This window comes from Strigops habroptila, chromosome 1 (genome assembly GCF_004027225.2).
Source record: "Strigops habroptila isolate Jane chromosome 1, bStrHab1.2.pri, whole genome shotgun sequence".
NCBI classification, from domain to species: Eukaryota; Metazoa; Chordata; class Aves; order Psittaciformes; family Psittacidae; genus Strigops; species Strigops habroptila.
Window position 1 is genome coordinate 130,420,985 of NC_044277.2, and position 15,563 is coordinate 130,436,547.

General features: G+C 44.1%; 1 protein-coding gene across 2 annotated transcripts in view; it reads right to left on the reverse strand.

Annotated features, from left to right (window-relative positions):
- The window catches only part of RAPGEF5 (Rap guanine nucleotide exchange factor 5), a 163,642-nt gene that overhangs the window by 55,124 nt on the left and 92,955 nt on the right, over positions 1–15,563 (reverse strand). For both annotated transcript variants that reach the window (XM_030486562.1, XM_030486553.1), the window contains exons 10-11: positions 9,970–10,073; positions 9,547–9,635 (exon numbers count right to left, since the gene is read on the reverse strand). In XM_030486562.1, coding sequence (XP_030342422.1) covers positions 9,547–9,635; positions 9,970–10,073 — 193 coding nt within the window. The remainder of the gene's footprint in view (positions 1–9,546; positions 9,636–9,969; positions 10,074–15,563) is intronic.

The following is a 15,563-nucleotide window of genomic DNA, read 5'->3' on the forward strand; positions in this document are numbered from 1 at the left end:
TGCAGCCGTGGAACTGACCCAACCTCCAGTGTAGTGTTTAAGCCATACAGGGAATCAACCCAAGTGGTTGGCGTACTTCTAAGACAATATCTCCCTTGTTGAGAGAGATCTCTTTGGCATCACCACTGCGCAATGACTCAGTCTTCCTTGCTGCCTTCAGTCCCAGCCTTCTGACCCGTGAACACAAGCTATTTCTACTAGATTTGATGCTGACCAGCCACACTCAAGTGATTAGAAAAGTAAAAGGCAGAAACTAAAAGACAACCTCTGCTACTTTTTTATCTCCAAAACACAAGCATTTTTATAAAATAAAACCCTGGAAGCATTTTTTAATCCCTTCCATACTCGATTCCTGGCTTAACACCATCAGAAAATCAGGAATTATCAAAAGCAACGTTCTGAAAAAAGTTCCACAGAAAAATTTCTCAAATACACTAACACGTCTCTTTATAATCTCAGCTACTTAACACATCTGTTAATTTAGAGATATATATGACCATATAACCTTTCATATATTTGAAATACTTAACCCCATTACTTTGATAATTCCTATCACCTAGACTTCCAATGTCAATAGGACAAAAGTGATTTTATAAATAACTGATTAAAATGCTTTAGGGTCGCATTAGGTTTCCAGAAACCTTACCAGTTTCCCAGCATCGAAACAACTTGTCTTCCAAATGTTTTATCAAATTTTTTTATATCACTCAGCTCCATTTTGCAGCACAACAGATTAACACATTCTGCCTTTTATTACTTCAAAAAAAAATTAAAAAATTAAAAACTTTTTTCACTGACCAAAGAAAATTATTGATCTTCATCCCTAAAAACATTCTCCTGCTAGAACTGTGCTTCCCAATTCTTTTCTGTTTAAGCCACTGAGATGATCAAAACCCCTCATATTGTCTACAATGCACATCTTCGTAATAAATGCTTTCACACTAGGCTTTCATGATGGCTCCTTATCACTTTCTCACATAGCAAAAGGTGACAACTAGCTATAATGAACCCTAGAATTACAAAGAAATGACTAAGGAACTAAGAATACTATGATCTAATTGACTATAAAATATAATGGTAGCTGCTTCTTCTGCAAATTTGACTCAAACACAAACCACTTTCAACACTTAGGGCCCTACCATCACCCCAAGCCATTCTACCACAGGGTACAAAAAAAATCTATTTAGGTGCCTGAGATGTCCAATGGTGCCTGGGTGTTCCTGCGCATACTGAAACCATGTGTTTGCCTGATGGCTAACTCAGTTCCTTTCCCTCCTTGGAAGGGTCTACTTTGCTAGGCATGCTTACACCATGAGAAGTATTTGTGGTGATGAACTGAAAAAATACCATCAGCATCTACACAGTCCCGATAATGAAGATAGAGCCCTGATCACCAAGGATGCTCATCATTCCTGATGCTCCCTCCAGCTTCCCAGTCACTGGATATAATGGTGAGACAATCCATGAGCAGCATTCCCAAACTCTGTCTTTCTGAAGTTTGCCCCAAACAAGCCTTAGTGCCCAAGCTCAAAAAACCCTTCTGAGGTTTCCTGAGGTTCTGAGTCCTAATTTCCCAGAAATAACTGCCTGAGCACCTGCCAGGAGACAGCATCTTAGAACTATTCCCCTTGCTGGCATTTCCTATTAGCTTAGGCACCACAGCGTGTGACACGCTGCCTGTAGTGAATCCCAGGCATGGCACTCTGTCTGCAAGCTGATTCAGCTCACTAATGTGACAGAAAATAATCCTACCAAAGGAAACAAAAATTGTTTCCTACTAAAATACTTAGATCTACTCGGCACAAGGTCAAACCAAGTACAGTAGAGGAGAAGGGGCTACATGGCAATGAACAGGAAGAAAACTGGAGTGTGTCAGATCTTCTTATTAGAGCAGAAGCCAGTGTCACTGCCAACAGTCTTGGTCCTGACCTCATGCTATCCCCATGCTCCTGCTTCTCTTGACCCAGCTCCAGGCCCCACTATGACATTTGCAAAGCCAGTCAGCAGAAAACTGTTCTCTCTGTGCTGCCAACTGAACTGATAACTTGCGCAGGAAGGAACTAGTACCATATTTTAACCTCAGATTCTGATTAATTGCAGTTGGAACTGCAATGTGCTGCATGCAATACACTGGGTCAGCTCAAAGATCCCCATAAGATAGAATCAAATCTTTGATAAGAGGCCAACAGAGGACATCTAGGGGAAGAAAGAAAATAAGAAAAAGACAGAGTTATCTTCCTCTGATACACCGTCCTAGCTTCCAGCAACTGGCAGTGTGGACTTCCCAAACAGGAAGTTGCATTGACATCACCGCGGCAATGGAGTTTTTGCCAGGATTTTGCCTTTGTTTTTGAACCCTTCCAATCTTTGGTTTCCACAAAATCCTCACAGCAATGAGTTTCACAATTTAGCTGTGCATCATATAAGAATTCGTTTTTATTAGTTATAAACCCAGAAATTTTACTGTGTTAAAAACCACTTCCCACATTATGAGAAACAATGAATCATCTTACCATACTCACCTTCCCCACACAATTCATAGTCTCATAGGTCACCATATGTCTCCTTCACAGAAATTGTTTTTCTACAATGACAAGATCTAGGCTATTTATTCTTAGATGTGTTTCATCTATACTTCTAATTACCCTTGCTGCCCTTTTCAAGCTTTATTTACTTCATTTACAACCTTTCTGAGCTGGGGGATTAGAAGGAATATATATATATTCCATATATACCATATTAGACAGTTATACAACAGTGTAACTGTGGTTCTTGCTTGTCCTAATTGTCTCAAATAGTTTTGTCCTTTTGATCAACGCTGATTAAAAATTTCCAAGAACTATCCACTCTATCTCCAAAGACCTATTTTCTGCATGATATTAGCCAATTCAGCACCTCTGCTTAATATGTATAATAAGGATTTCTTTTTCTCCAGGTTAGAAAATGCATTACTTTGCATTTTTCAAACTTGGATCTCATCTGCAATTTTATCACGCAGTCATGCATATTTTTATTCATCTTTCTTCAGGCACAGGGCTGGTTTGAGGGGGACTGCTCCTAACTCCTGAAGTATTTTCCCAGTCCTAGACTGCCCTGTTCTTAGTACTTCCATGAGGCTATTTTTGAGTTGGATCCACTTCCCGATCTAACTCACCCTGCAGAGACAACCGAAGTTTGTCAGTATGATGACAGGACAACATGACAGCTCAAACAGGCAGTCATGACAGCTCAAACAGACGTGGGTGCACAAGAACTTACTCTTGCACGGCCACCAATTTACCATGGCTTCATTTACCACGAGACCCTCAACCATTTAATATTATCAGCACATTCTGTTACCTCGGTTTTCATCCCACACTCAGCAGCACCCAGTCTTCAATGGCAACTTCTCTTCATTTTAAACACTGACAATTTACTCTTACCTTTCATTTTCTCTCTTTTAAGTCATCATCAGTCCTGAAAAGCATCTTCTTCCTTATCAAAAGTATCTTTAAATTTCTTCAAGGATTTTTGGCAAGGGACTTTATCAAAAGCATTGTGGAAATACAAATATGAAATATAGGCAGAGGAGACCATATATACCCTCACACTCCTCCAAATCTTTAACAGCTCTACAGGATACACAAGATCTGATTTATTTCTGGGGAAAAAAATAAATAAAAAAATCACATTTCCCTTCCCTTAGTACAATATTTCTGCATTCATTTCTTCCTTTTACTGTACTGCCACCTGATTTACTAGCACAAAGTCATAGCTTTATGCTGCAGTTTTGCACCTAATCAAACTCCTGCAAGCAAGTCCAGCTGCTGAAGGCACCAGTCCTTCTCTCCTGCTGTCCTTACCTGTGCACTTCCCATTCCCTGTCGCTCTCTCCCTGTATCAGGGGCAAACTTTGTGCCACTGACAGGAAACAGATCCATCTTAAAACTAATAATTTAGTATTTCCTACATTAGTATCAACTAGGACCAGCTCCCTGCTCATGTCTGCTACAGAATCACATGGCAGGCTGTAGAGGCACCAATGGACCAGTGCAGCAACACAAATGAGTGGTCGGGGAAGGCTGAGCTGCTTCTTTTGGCTACAGTGCCTGTTTATGCTGGAATAATGTATTGGTAAAATGACAACCTTATTGCTTAGATGTTCCCCAAACAGAACCATTTCTTTTAATTGGCATCACCTTTTCCACCTTCCTCTGCTGCTGGAGATGATTTTATGATAGATTACAAACTACTGTTAGGAGTTCAGCAATTTCATATTTGAACTACTTTAGAAGTCTTTGAGGAGTAACATTTGATCCTGGTGATTTGTTACTATTCATTTTATTGATTTATTCTAAACCTACTGGCAGTCCAATTTGAGACAGCTTAGACTCATGCTTAATGAAGCAATGGTTCTGCACAAGAACCTTCCCAGGTTCTCTCACACTGAACACTATGATAAATTATTATTTTAGCTTTTCTGCTATTCTTAGCTGATGTTGCTCCATGCAGTCTGCTAAATTCTTATTCCTCTCCTATAGACATGGCAGTTAACACGCACTTAGCCCACTCAGTTCACTAAGATTTCCTAAGACTTTGGGGAAAGGTTTACAAAATTATGACAGGCAACTTTTCATTATAAAGGGCTAGTAAGAGGAAGGGCTAGCAGGCATTTATCCTCTCCATCCTAAAAGCTGGAAGATAGGATCATAAAGTGTGGGACAAATATTTATTCTCCTTGGCATCAGTTCACATGCATCAGATTGTGTGGCAATCACAGGAGTACATTTTTAACACCTTTTACTCATCAGTAATAAAGCACAGTGAGCAAAAGTCCCTACAACATCCTTTGTAGCTAAAAGACAAAAAAAACCACCCCAAAATATCAAAAAGCAAACAGATATTTTTTCTTGGATTATTAAACAGAAGACACACCTAGAAAAGGCCAAGCTGTAACCCTTTTTCGCAACATCATTTAGCAGCTGACTACAATCAGTTCACGCAAGACAGTACCATTCCTCTAAAAGGTCACACACAGTTCTGCAGAGGATGCCACTACCCAACATCAAAGCAGTGCCATTGGTGCAAGGGTAGAAACAGAACGGACTAAACAAAAGTAACCCTCACTACACAGCACCTCTACGACAGACACGGTCTGAAGGCCCCTCCTAGATCTTAAAGCTAAAACTACTTCTGTGTAACAGGAGAATTCCCACTAATTCAAGGATCACGCACAGTCCCAGATAAGGTGATGCAGCATGGTACAAAATGTCATTATTCCTTTATTTTCCTGTTCCTAAGAAATCCAGACCATACTTACACCTTTCTGCAGGATTTAGCTATGTCATTAGGATTCATCCTCTTTTTCTGTCACTTCAGTCTTCTTGGGGCTTGGTACATTGCAGGTTATAGTAGCTCAGTGAGAGGAAAACTTCCTCCCTTTGAGATGGGAGGCTGGCAAGCCTTTGTTACTGGCAAGCTCCAATGATGCATTTCATCACTTGCCATCCTAACTTCCACGATAACCTAATAAAAGTATCACACCTCCACTTTGCTACAATCATTTTCACCCAGTCCATTAGAAAGATTCATCAGTTAACACCAACAATATCATATTGCTCCAGCCATACCATTCCTCCTTTACATCCTTTCTCCAGATCTCCATTTCCCACCGCTTTTTGCTCTCAAAGACCTTCACAAATCACTTTCTTCTCCCTACTCATTCCCTAAAATGAATACAGCTGTAGGGAGGCAAAAGACAGGTAGTGTCATCAGATGTGATGATGGAGATTATCTTGTGCTTCGGAGATGTTCTGCTTAAGCTGCCTGAGAGAGGTGGCTCAGTGGTCTGAAGAAAGTGGTCTGAGAGATCCAGGCAAGTCTGGAGAAATAGCGGTGGACGTGATAACCACTTTGTCATTCCAGAGGCTGCCAAACATTGAGTGCAACCACCAAGAGGCAAGACAGCATGTTTGAATAAAGACCAGTCAGAGGATACTACAAAGGCTAGATCAGAATAATATCCAGAGAAGGAAATGGTGTCAATGCCCAAGAAATACAAGCTTTTGCAGAAAAGGACAACAATTCTGAAAAAAATGTTGTAGTCAATGGAAAGGGATTAGAGATCCTGAGACCTCAGATTTGGCCTCTTGGAGATTAATTGTTCAAATCCCCATCCTTGATGAGGATTAGTTCAGGAGATATGCCTTGCATTTTCTGCCTGGAAACTGACATATTTGAAGTGTCTTACTCTGTTCAATTCTTAAAACTTCAAACTGCCCTCTAAAGTATGCACTCAGCAGAGATCCCCCAGTGATTCCAACAACCTTAGAGATGACTCAGAAAAGCTGTTGGTTAGAGATATTTAAAAATTTCCATCCATCTCATGGTAGGAAATAAGAACAGTCTTCTTGGAGGTTGGTACACTGCAGGTTATAACAACTAAATGAGATGATAACTTTCACCCTTTGAGATGGAAGGCTGGCAAGCCTTTGTTACTGGCAAGCCCAAATTTAAGATGACACCACAAGAACTCACATATACTCCCTGACATAGTTATCACAAAAAAGGTTTGGCAAAAAAAACCCCAACCTCAATAATGAAACAATTATTAAGTATGTTAAGATTAACAGAGTCTCACAAACCTCAGTCTTTCAAGACATCCATGCCTACAGAAGTCATCTGAGCAACAGACTGTTCTAGCTGTGCACACTCCAGTGTCCTCTTTAGTGTTCTCAGTTGCTGTAACTGTTCAGCCTCATCACAGACAATAGGACAACTCTTCAGGCCAGGACCCCACCCATTTATTATAGCAGAGGATGCCACAGCAGAGTGCTTAAGGTATCTTGCTATAGGTTTAGCAGCAGCTGAAGGGAGCCTTGAGGCCTGGGCTGGACCCCAATTAAATTTATTCCAGACCAAATCCGAAGCTTCCCTTTACTCTCCCAGCTGCAAGTGGTACCTGCTGACCTGGGCTGGAAAATGGAGGATGGCTGGGAGTAATACATGGTCCATCATTCAGCCACTGTCAGTGTTTATAAGAAGCAGTGTTCCATGACCACAGAAACCTAGCCTCAGGAGATAGTGGATTTTTTTTTTTAATGACCATAGAGAGTTGCAGTTATGATTTGTTATACAAAGGGTGGGAATGAAAACATGCAGAGCATTGCTCCTTGGGAAGCAATGCAAAGGGTCAAAGAGAACAACAGCCTCTCATGCACCAGTGTATGTAAGAACAGCTCCTTCTCATGTTCTTTATAGACACCAATAAGCAAGCCGAGTTGGGGACTGCAGCGAAAGCAGGAGGCCAAGGAATTCACCCTGCAACTGGCAAACTGACAACAGGAGCAGCAGCTGGGTACAACAGCATTGTCTTTTTATGTTCTGCAAAGCTATGCCTGCTAAAACACAAGCCTGCAGGAATCTGCAACACGACCGTCCTCTGAGATGGCCCAGACTGGAACTACAGAAAATACAAAGAAGAGCAAATCCAAGCACACAAACAGCAGAAGGATGCCTTCAGGTGCACACACAAAGAGGTACATGTGTACAGTCAATATCCCATACTTCCTCATGCCAAACACCACTAGGTCTGCAAAACAGACTGATAAAAAATATTACAGGGGCATCCACCACATAGAACATTGCAAAACAGAACTCCCAAAATCTTCCATTTTGATGAAGTTCTATATTACTAGCTTAATAAAGTCAGAAGAAAACAGTAAGTGAGGAACTACCCTTACGGAAGTGGAAGGCCACTGGGCAAGGTTTGGCACACTTCTTTGTGATGGCAAAAAACTGAAACCACAGCTACTTTGTTCTGCCCCTGGGATCCAGTTAACCCTGGCTACAGGGCAGAGCTAATTGCTTCTTTCTAAAGGCTCTTAGGATAAGGCAAAAGAGGTGAGGGGAAGCCAATCAACCTTTAAATACATTACCATCTGCTAACAACCAGGCCAAGTAGTGGTTTAGCATTTGTTTTGAGGGCAGTTTAGCAGCCCCTTTCTGCAACAATGAGAACAGGCTTATGAACAGCCTCCTGGTGATGGGAGGGAGGGCAGCAAAGGGAAAAGAAAGAAAAGGTAGTACACGTGAGTATGTATACAGCATCTAATGCTTCATGTAAGGAATGCTTTATATTTACAAACACTAAAATATAATGCATATCGCTAGTGAAAATCTCATTGTTTTCCAGCAAGGTTGTGAGCTTAGTCAAAAAAAAAAAGAAAAAGCAGACCAAGAAGGCAGGCAGCTAATGTCCCTCAATCTGCATTTCATAAACATTAATGGGAAACTTACTCTGGATCCAACATTTGACCTTAAAGAGCCAAGGAAGGACCCTCACTACACTGCCCGAGATCTGGCTCAAGTAAATTGCTCCCAGAACTAGTCTGAGGGCATCTGTGGAAGGAAAAGGATCACAGCCTCTCTCTGCACTAAATATTAATGTCTAGGCAGACAAAAGCAGCACTAGGAATACCGTAATGATATCACCAACAGACACTCTGTACGTTTCTTTGGAGCGTTCACACATCAGCACTACGAATATGCCTATTGTCCCACATTAAACTAATGACTTGTTCCGAGACGTTCCTCTGGGAATTGCAGATGTTATTTATATTTTCAGTCACTTAAAAGGATTAAAGTGTGTTTATTCTCGGTAATCTCATTTGTAGAGAGACATATATACAGGCAGCAGCAGTATACGTTTTAACCCTGTTGGGAACGATCAAATGCACAGCCCCATTTAGAGCCAGCTGCCTTCTTCGGCTTGTCAGTATTCGGGAACTCCGAAAGTCTCACCAGCCTGGCCGCTTTCATTAAAACTATCTATATGAATTGCAGGTTGCAGGCACTTCTGATAAACTACCCCAGGAGCTCTTGGTGACAGCAAGCAGTGCATACAGCCAAGAGATCCACCTGAAAATTAAACCGCATGTCAAGTAGCCGGATCGATATAATTATTGCTTTAGGCTGGAACAAACTACAGTCTCTGGTTGAAGACCCAGAAGTACAGCATCTGGCTATACGCTGTGCTCTACGTTATAAAGAATTTTCTAAACCGTGCTTGTGAAACAGAAGATGTGCCAAAGTACTGGGGTGGTGGCAAAACGAGTAGTTAGCCAGGAGACTGAAGCGCAGAGCGAGTATTCTGATCAAAATAATCATAGCTGCAGGCTGCGAGGAATGGCAGCCTCTGCCTGAGGAGACACGGGTGCAGTGCAAGGCACTCCTCAGCCAGCGGCAGAGACAGCCTGAGATAAAAGACGTTCAAGTTGCGCTAAGTGTGCGGCTGCGGAGCGGCCCCGCTCACCGCCGGCACCCCTGACCCAGGCGCCCCGCTTTGCCACCTCCCGGTTGCCGCACGCTCGAGGTTTCCTCTTCACGTTGCCCCAGCTTGAACGTAAGGCTGGCAGTCGGCTCTCGGCCGGACCGCCTGGGAGCGACCCCCGCGCAGACCCGCTCTGCCGGCACCGGGACCGGCACCGGGACCGGGTCCTTTTCCCGTCTCCCGCCTAGGGCCGGGTGCTTCCCCGACCGCCGCCTCCCCGTGGGGTCGCTCCTTACCGGTCTCTTTGTCCTGGGCGGCTTCCAGGTGTAGGTCGCTGAGCAGATGCTCCAAAATCTTCTCCGGCGTCCCCGACACCACCACATATCTGTCAGAAAGCAGAGAGTCCCCGGAGTCATCCTCGGTGGAGGACTGCGAGCGGCTGCTCCACTCGTCCTCCTCATCCTCCTCGTCGATGTACTTGAAGTAAGGCACGTCGAAGGTGGGCAGCGGCCGCTCCCCGCCGCGGCCCGCCAGCGCCTCGGGCACCCGCACCCTGCCGCTCCCCATGGCCCCGGTCCCGCCGCGCCGCCCCCCTCAGGGGCGCCCCCCGGGGGCCATCGCCCAGCCGGGGGCCGCCGCCCCGCCCGCCCCACCGCCGCTGCCGCGGAGCCCGGCCCGGCCGGCCCAGCCCCGCGCTCCCGGAGCCGCGGAAGCCTTACCTCCCGCGCCGCTCGGGGGCCGGGCTGCGTGACCACACCTTCCGCAGCACCAGCGCTGCGCCGGCCTCCTCCCGTGCCCGCTCGCCGCCGCCTCCATCGTCCGCCTTCCGTACGCAGGGGGGAGAGCGACAGAGAGAGCGCGGTCAGTGCCCGGGGCCGCCCCACGCCGCGGGTATCTGCGGGGCAGAGGGGAGGAACGGGCTCCCCTTTGGGAGCGGTACTCGGCAGCATGCGTTGGGTTTTAATTCGCAAGAGCCGGGTTTGGGGATGCGGGTTTCCGTGTCCCCGAGGTGATGGCTTGTTTAATGCCCAGCCGGTCAAATAAAGCGGGGGACAGGTAACAATAGTCAGAAAGCGGCAAGCGCTCCCAGCACTCCGGTAATACAGAGGCAGAACACACCTTCTGTAAAGCATCTCTCCTGTACTTCAACAAAGGCAATAAACCTAGTGGGATAGGCATGCAATGTGTGAGCATCTCTTGAAATACTCCGCGTACGAATCCCTACGAACAACTTTTTAACTTGGAAAACAAGCATCCTCGCAGAAGGTTAAGCCCAGTGACCGCCCCGCGTGTGAATCTCAGCTAAACTGGGATTTGGACACTGCCTTTCTCCCCCTCGGCTCCCCGAAACGGAAGGGAGCTGAACAATCATTCATTTCTGCACACGCAGCCGGCATCCACAGAGCTGCTAACGCCAGCTGACTGAGCAGCGCAGGAGATGAGGGTTTGCTGCTGACTGAGCAGGGCACATTGACACACGGAGACCGCCAAAGAGCGGCTCGCAGCCCCCTGCGAGACCCTCCCGGCAGATTCAGTCACAGGAGGGTGAGCGATACAAAAGAGGCTGCTGTTTCTACGCAAGCACATCCAGTAGTTGCTGTTCCTCTAATTCTGACCTGGTTTAGTTACATCGTTCAGTATGTCAAACATGTATGAAGCAATACATGTACTACTCAAAGGAGAAAAAACAGCATTTGTGCATCAAGTGTAGGGTATCTGGCAGTGACAAAGACTTGAAGAGGGCCAGAAATTGCAGAGGAACAGATCTTGGCAAAACAAGGGAGAGAAACCCCTTTATGGTCCCTCTTTCTATTATTTTATTTCTTATTCCAAAACCAGTGAGTCTGATTGCTGCTTCTGGTTGTCACAGCGGTGCAGGTATGTCCAAAGGTGCAGCCCCTGCCCTGAGGAAGTTTTCTTTATCAGTAAACAACATGTAGAATTGATCTATTAAATTTCTGCAAGGTCAGACATACAGGTACTGAGCCAATTAATGTCAGATATTCATTGCAACACTCCCAGGGGACATTACTGATCAGCCACGTTACAGGAATACTGATGCATAATTGTAATCTTCCATTTCACTGGACATGGAGGTTTTGTTGCCCACATGAAAGAAACAGCAAAAGAGGGAGAGGGGAAGAGCAAGAAACAGGTGCAGCATTAAAACAATTCAGTAACAGGGAGGTTTATTCGAACAAATAAATCTCTCAATTTCCCTGCCTTTCCTCTGGCATCCTCTAAAATTGCTCAAATCCTCATTTCCCTGTGCCCTCTGAGATTCCAAACTGCAGCACATATGGGGCATGTATGTGATGTATTTGTACAAACCATCTCTTTCCACATATATGGGAATGGATTTTAAGCATACCCATACATACATTACATACTTGAGCAGCTGGCAGCAAGTCAACAGGGAGCACCGGGAGGGCAAAAGCTTTCTCATACTGAGAGGACATTAACAATGGTTGTTCTGGAAGACGGTGTTCCCTCTTCAGCATCTCACCAAGCAGACACATTCTCAAAAACCCTTTTGGGTAATTGTACTCTAGCCACATAAAGTGCCCCAAGACGGAGATTTTTTGTAAGGCTCTTCCTCTCTTCCTTGCCTGTTTTATCAATTTCAAGGAAGTGAACATCAAAAATCAATCTTTCTTTATCAGGAAAGACAATAATCGTGCAAAGCCAATCAGGTTCAGTTTGGATTTTTATTGCCTATAATAATTACTAAAAAAAAAAAAAGAAGAGGGATAGAGAATGTCTTTATTTTCCTATGTTCTATTAAAATAATTTAATTTTAAGGGAAGAATTATTATTTCATTAAAACTCCACTTAGGCATGATGTATTTTTGTGGTAATTATACCACAGGTAACAACAATCAACCTGAATAAAGCAAACCACAAAGACGAGTCCTATGTATTTTCCCAATTTTTACGAGTTCTGATTTCACCACAGATATTACTCTAAAATGACATCAAGGCACGCTTCATTTATCGGAATCTTGAATGGTCCGTGAAATAATTAATTCTCTCTGGAAGAAAACCAGGCTGCACTCAGCATGCTTCATCTAAATCCAGTGGCAGATGAGGAGGATGATGCAAGGGACCCCCAAGAGACACGTACTGAAGAGCAAGGCAGCACCCTAGCTGAGTCCCTAAAACTCAGCAGACTGACTCAAAAGACATTCTCATCATACTGCCAATAAACCATGAAGCCTCCCAGCACTTTATCAGACCTTTACACAGCCCTTGCTTGAGCAACCTGCACTGATCACAAAGGAAAAGAGCAGCTTGGCATTACCATCTCTCATTTTATGGTTGGGCAGATGAACTGGGACAGAGAGGCTACTACAGGGTCATGCTGCAGAATCGCAGTTCACTCAGGCGACAGACACCACACTGGCACCTCAGCTTCGAGCCCCCCATGCTACCTATTTGACATTTACTTTGCTCCAGTGCAGTGGATGGGAAATTACTCCCAGCAGCCTAGGTCAGGATACATCTGGACTTGTGCTTTCAAAGAGGTGGGACAGGAGGGGGTAGAGCACCAGAGATGCCACAGAGGTCACTCCTTGTCTCATTTAACATGTGGCCCTGAGCAAGTCACTTGTGCAAACTCTCCCTCAGTTGTCCCTCAAATGCACCATTCTCATCTTGCTTGGATGTTATAATCAATCCCTGGTGCACCATACCCATCACTAGGAAATTTAGCTAGTGTCCATGAAGCACTGTGTGTGTCAACCATTATATTTCACATTTATTACCACTTTTAATGAATTGTCTCTTGATAGCTAAACACAGCAATCTCAACCTCTATGTCAATTCCCAGCAGGAGTTTCAAGTAAACAGTAGGACTCTCTGGACTCGGTGGATCTTCCAACCAATATTATTTGGTCAATTTTCCACCCCTCTCATCCATCTTCCTAATACTGAGCTAAGTCATTTATCTCCTGGGTAATGTATTTTAACAGCAGAAAAGTGCTACCTTTATTTTCAGCATGAAAGGAACCCTGGGGTGGTATAAATATTTATATGCTTATGGAATGAAACAGCTGGAAGTCCTTGCTTAGCAGGCCTTAACTTGTGCAAGTTACACTTTGCATGAGTAGGAACATGACCTTCTGAATTACCACTGGGGCAGAAGAAAGCAGAGATACATGCAGTAGTGTTGAAAACAGCCACGGTGTGCTGGCTTCCTTATGGAAGACATTAGGTTTCTGGGTTATTTGCAGTTGGCAAGAAAAAATCTGATCTCTGGCCAAAGCAACCAATAACTTTGGTATCAGTCAGGGATATTTCCATGTCCTTTAAATTTCTGAGTTTGGCCTTTCAGTTAATTAAAAGAGGAACCAACACTCAGAATGTGCTGCCTCCCCTTTTCCTGTGAAACATCCACTGCTAGAAATAGTGTTGAAAAGCTGCTCTGCTTTCTAACAGAAAAAAATCCCATGCTCTGCAATGGACATAGTATATTCAGAAGCCTGCTTCACTGAATAGAAATTGCATTTTCACGTCATTCCTCTACATGAGAGAACACCTGTGCAAAGATTTATTTACTTATCTTAGCAGTACTGAAGTGCCTGTTAGGTTGGAACACCACTAGCTACCAATGCAAACTGTGCACTTCCCAATGACAGAACTTTTCTCCAATATCTCTCCACCTGCTTTTTTGTTAAGAAAGAGACCAGACCCAGAGCTACTCCAGCAAACCCCAGATCCAGAGAAACTCTCACATTGATGGTTTCTATGGATAAAGAAGCAATACAGCAATTAAGAGATAACCTATAAGGTACCTATAAACTTCAGGGAGCATGGAAAATCCAGTCTGCAGACAGATTTTCCTGCTGCCAAACAACCGAGCAAAGACAAAGAGAGTCTTCTTCGGGCAACAAAGCAAACTTTACCCAGGCTATCTGCTTCAAAATCACATTAGGTAACAAAGAAATTGCCTCCTGTAAGAGTTATGGAGGGCAGGAACATTTTGTTTCCATAGCATAACTTGGTAAAACTAACTCAGCACAATCAGATAATACCGATTATTTCTGCCTCTATGTCTTCTGATTCTGGTGCCAGGGCATACCTTCACAGGTATGGGAAAAGGCATACACGAAGTACTCCTGCAGCTGTTTGTGTTCTGGAGAGGAGACTGCTCCCCTCTACAAATTCCTGGAGCTTCCCTTCACGCATGGGAATATTTCCATGTAAGAGGTGTGAAACACAAGAGCTGAGGCTGGAAGGGGGCTCAGAAGCACAAGTGTGGAGAGGCTGCCACTGCAGCACAGGGAATATGCTCAAATAGGTGAGGGAGCAGGACAAAAGCCACAAAATAACAAGATCCTCATTTCAGAAGACTGTTTTCCTGGGCAGGTATCTTTTTGCTTGGCTATTATAATCAATTCCTGGCAATATGTTAGCAAAAGAATTACAAGGACACTATTAAGACAGAAAGGTCAAGTCTGAACATTGGGAAACACTGACTGTTATTCTTTAATTTAGCTCCATCCCTACAGCTCTACCTTGTTCAGCATATGTTGATGCCTTGCTTTGGGAGTGGGTCCAAGCAGAGACAAAAGGTCCTTGTCCGTGGGGACCCTGCTGTACCAACTGCAAAGGCTGGAAGCACCTGCCTCTTCAGCAGGCCACCGAGGTACCCAAACCTGCCCACTGAGAACTAGCTCGGACACAGCGAAAGTTATAGAGTTACAGCTGCTATACCTCAGGCCTCCATCCAGGCTCATTACATCCTACATCGTAACAGCTGGGAGATACAGCTATAAAGAAAAGCCTTTGCATCTCAGGCTGTAGCATGCTCAGAGCTTAGTGAGCATTCAAATATTAACCTGCAGAGCTCTAGAAGCTCTTTACAGAGCATGTACAAACTGCATTTTTTGGCCTCTAACTTGGGCCAGATTTGGGCAGATATTTGTGAAGATGGCAAAAACCCAAAGACTCTTCCCCAAAGGGATTTCAGATCCCACTTCAGAAGTACAAGGGATCTAAGGGCACAAGAGCTTTCCAGAAAACTACTGCCAGAATTTTTTTTAACATAGCAAAACAGTATTTATGCCTAACCTTACTCTTAGCAGCTTCTGAACCATGTTGGCTGCATCTTTCGTTAAAAAATTAAATAGGCCGAGGCAGACACCTTTCAGAATAAGTAGATAAGATGCAACAACTCTTAGAAGCAATAGAAAAAGAAGTCTTACAGTATCAGGCATTTGCCAATGCTAATAGTAGACAGTGAGATGAGCCCTGGCTGTAAAATAGAAATATATTTATATTACAAACATGAAAGAAAGTAAAGAAAAAAAAA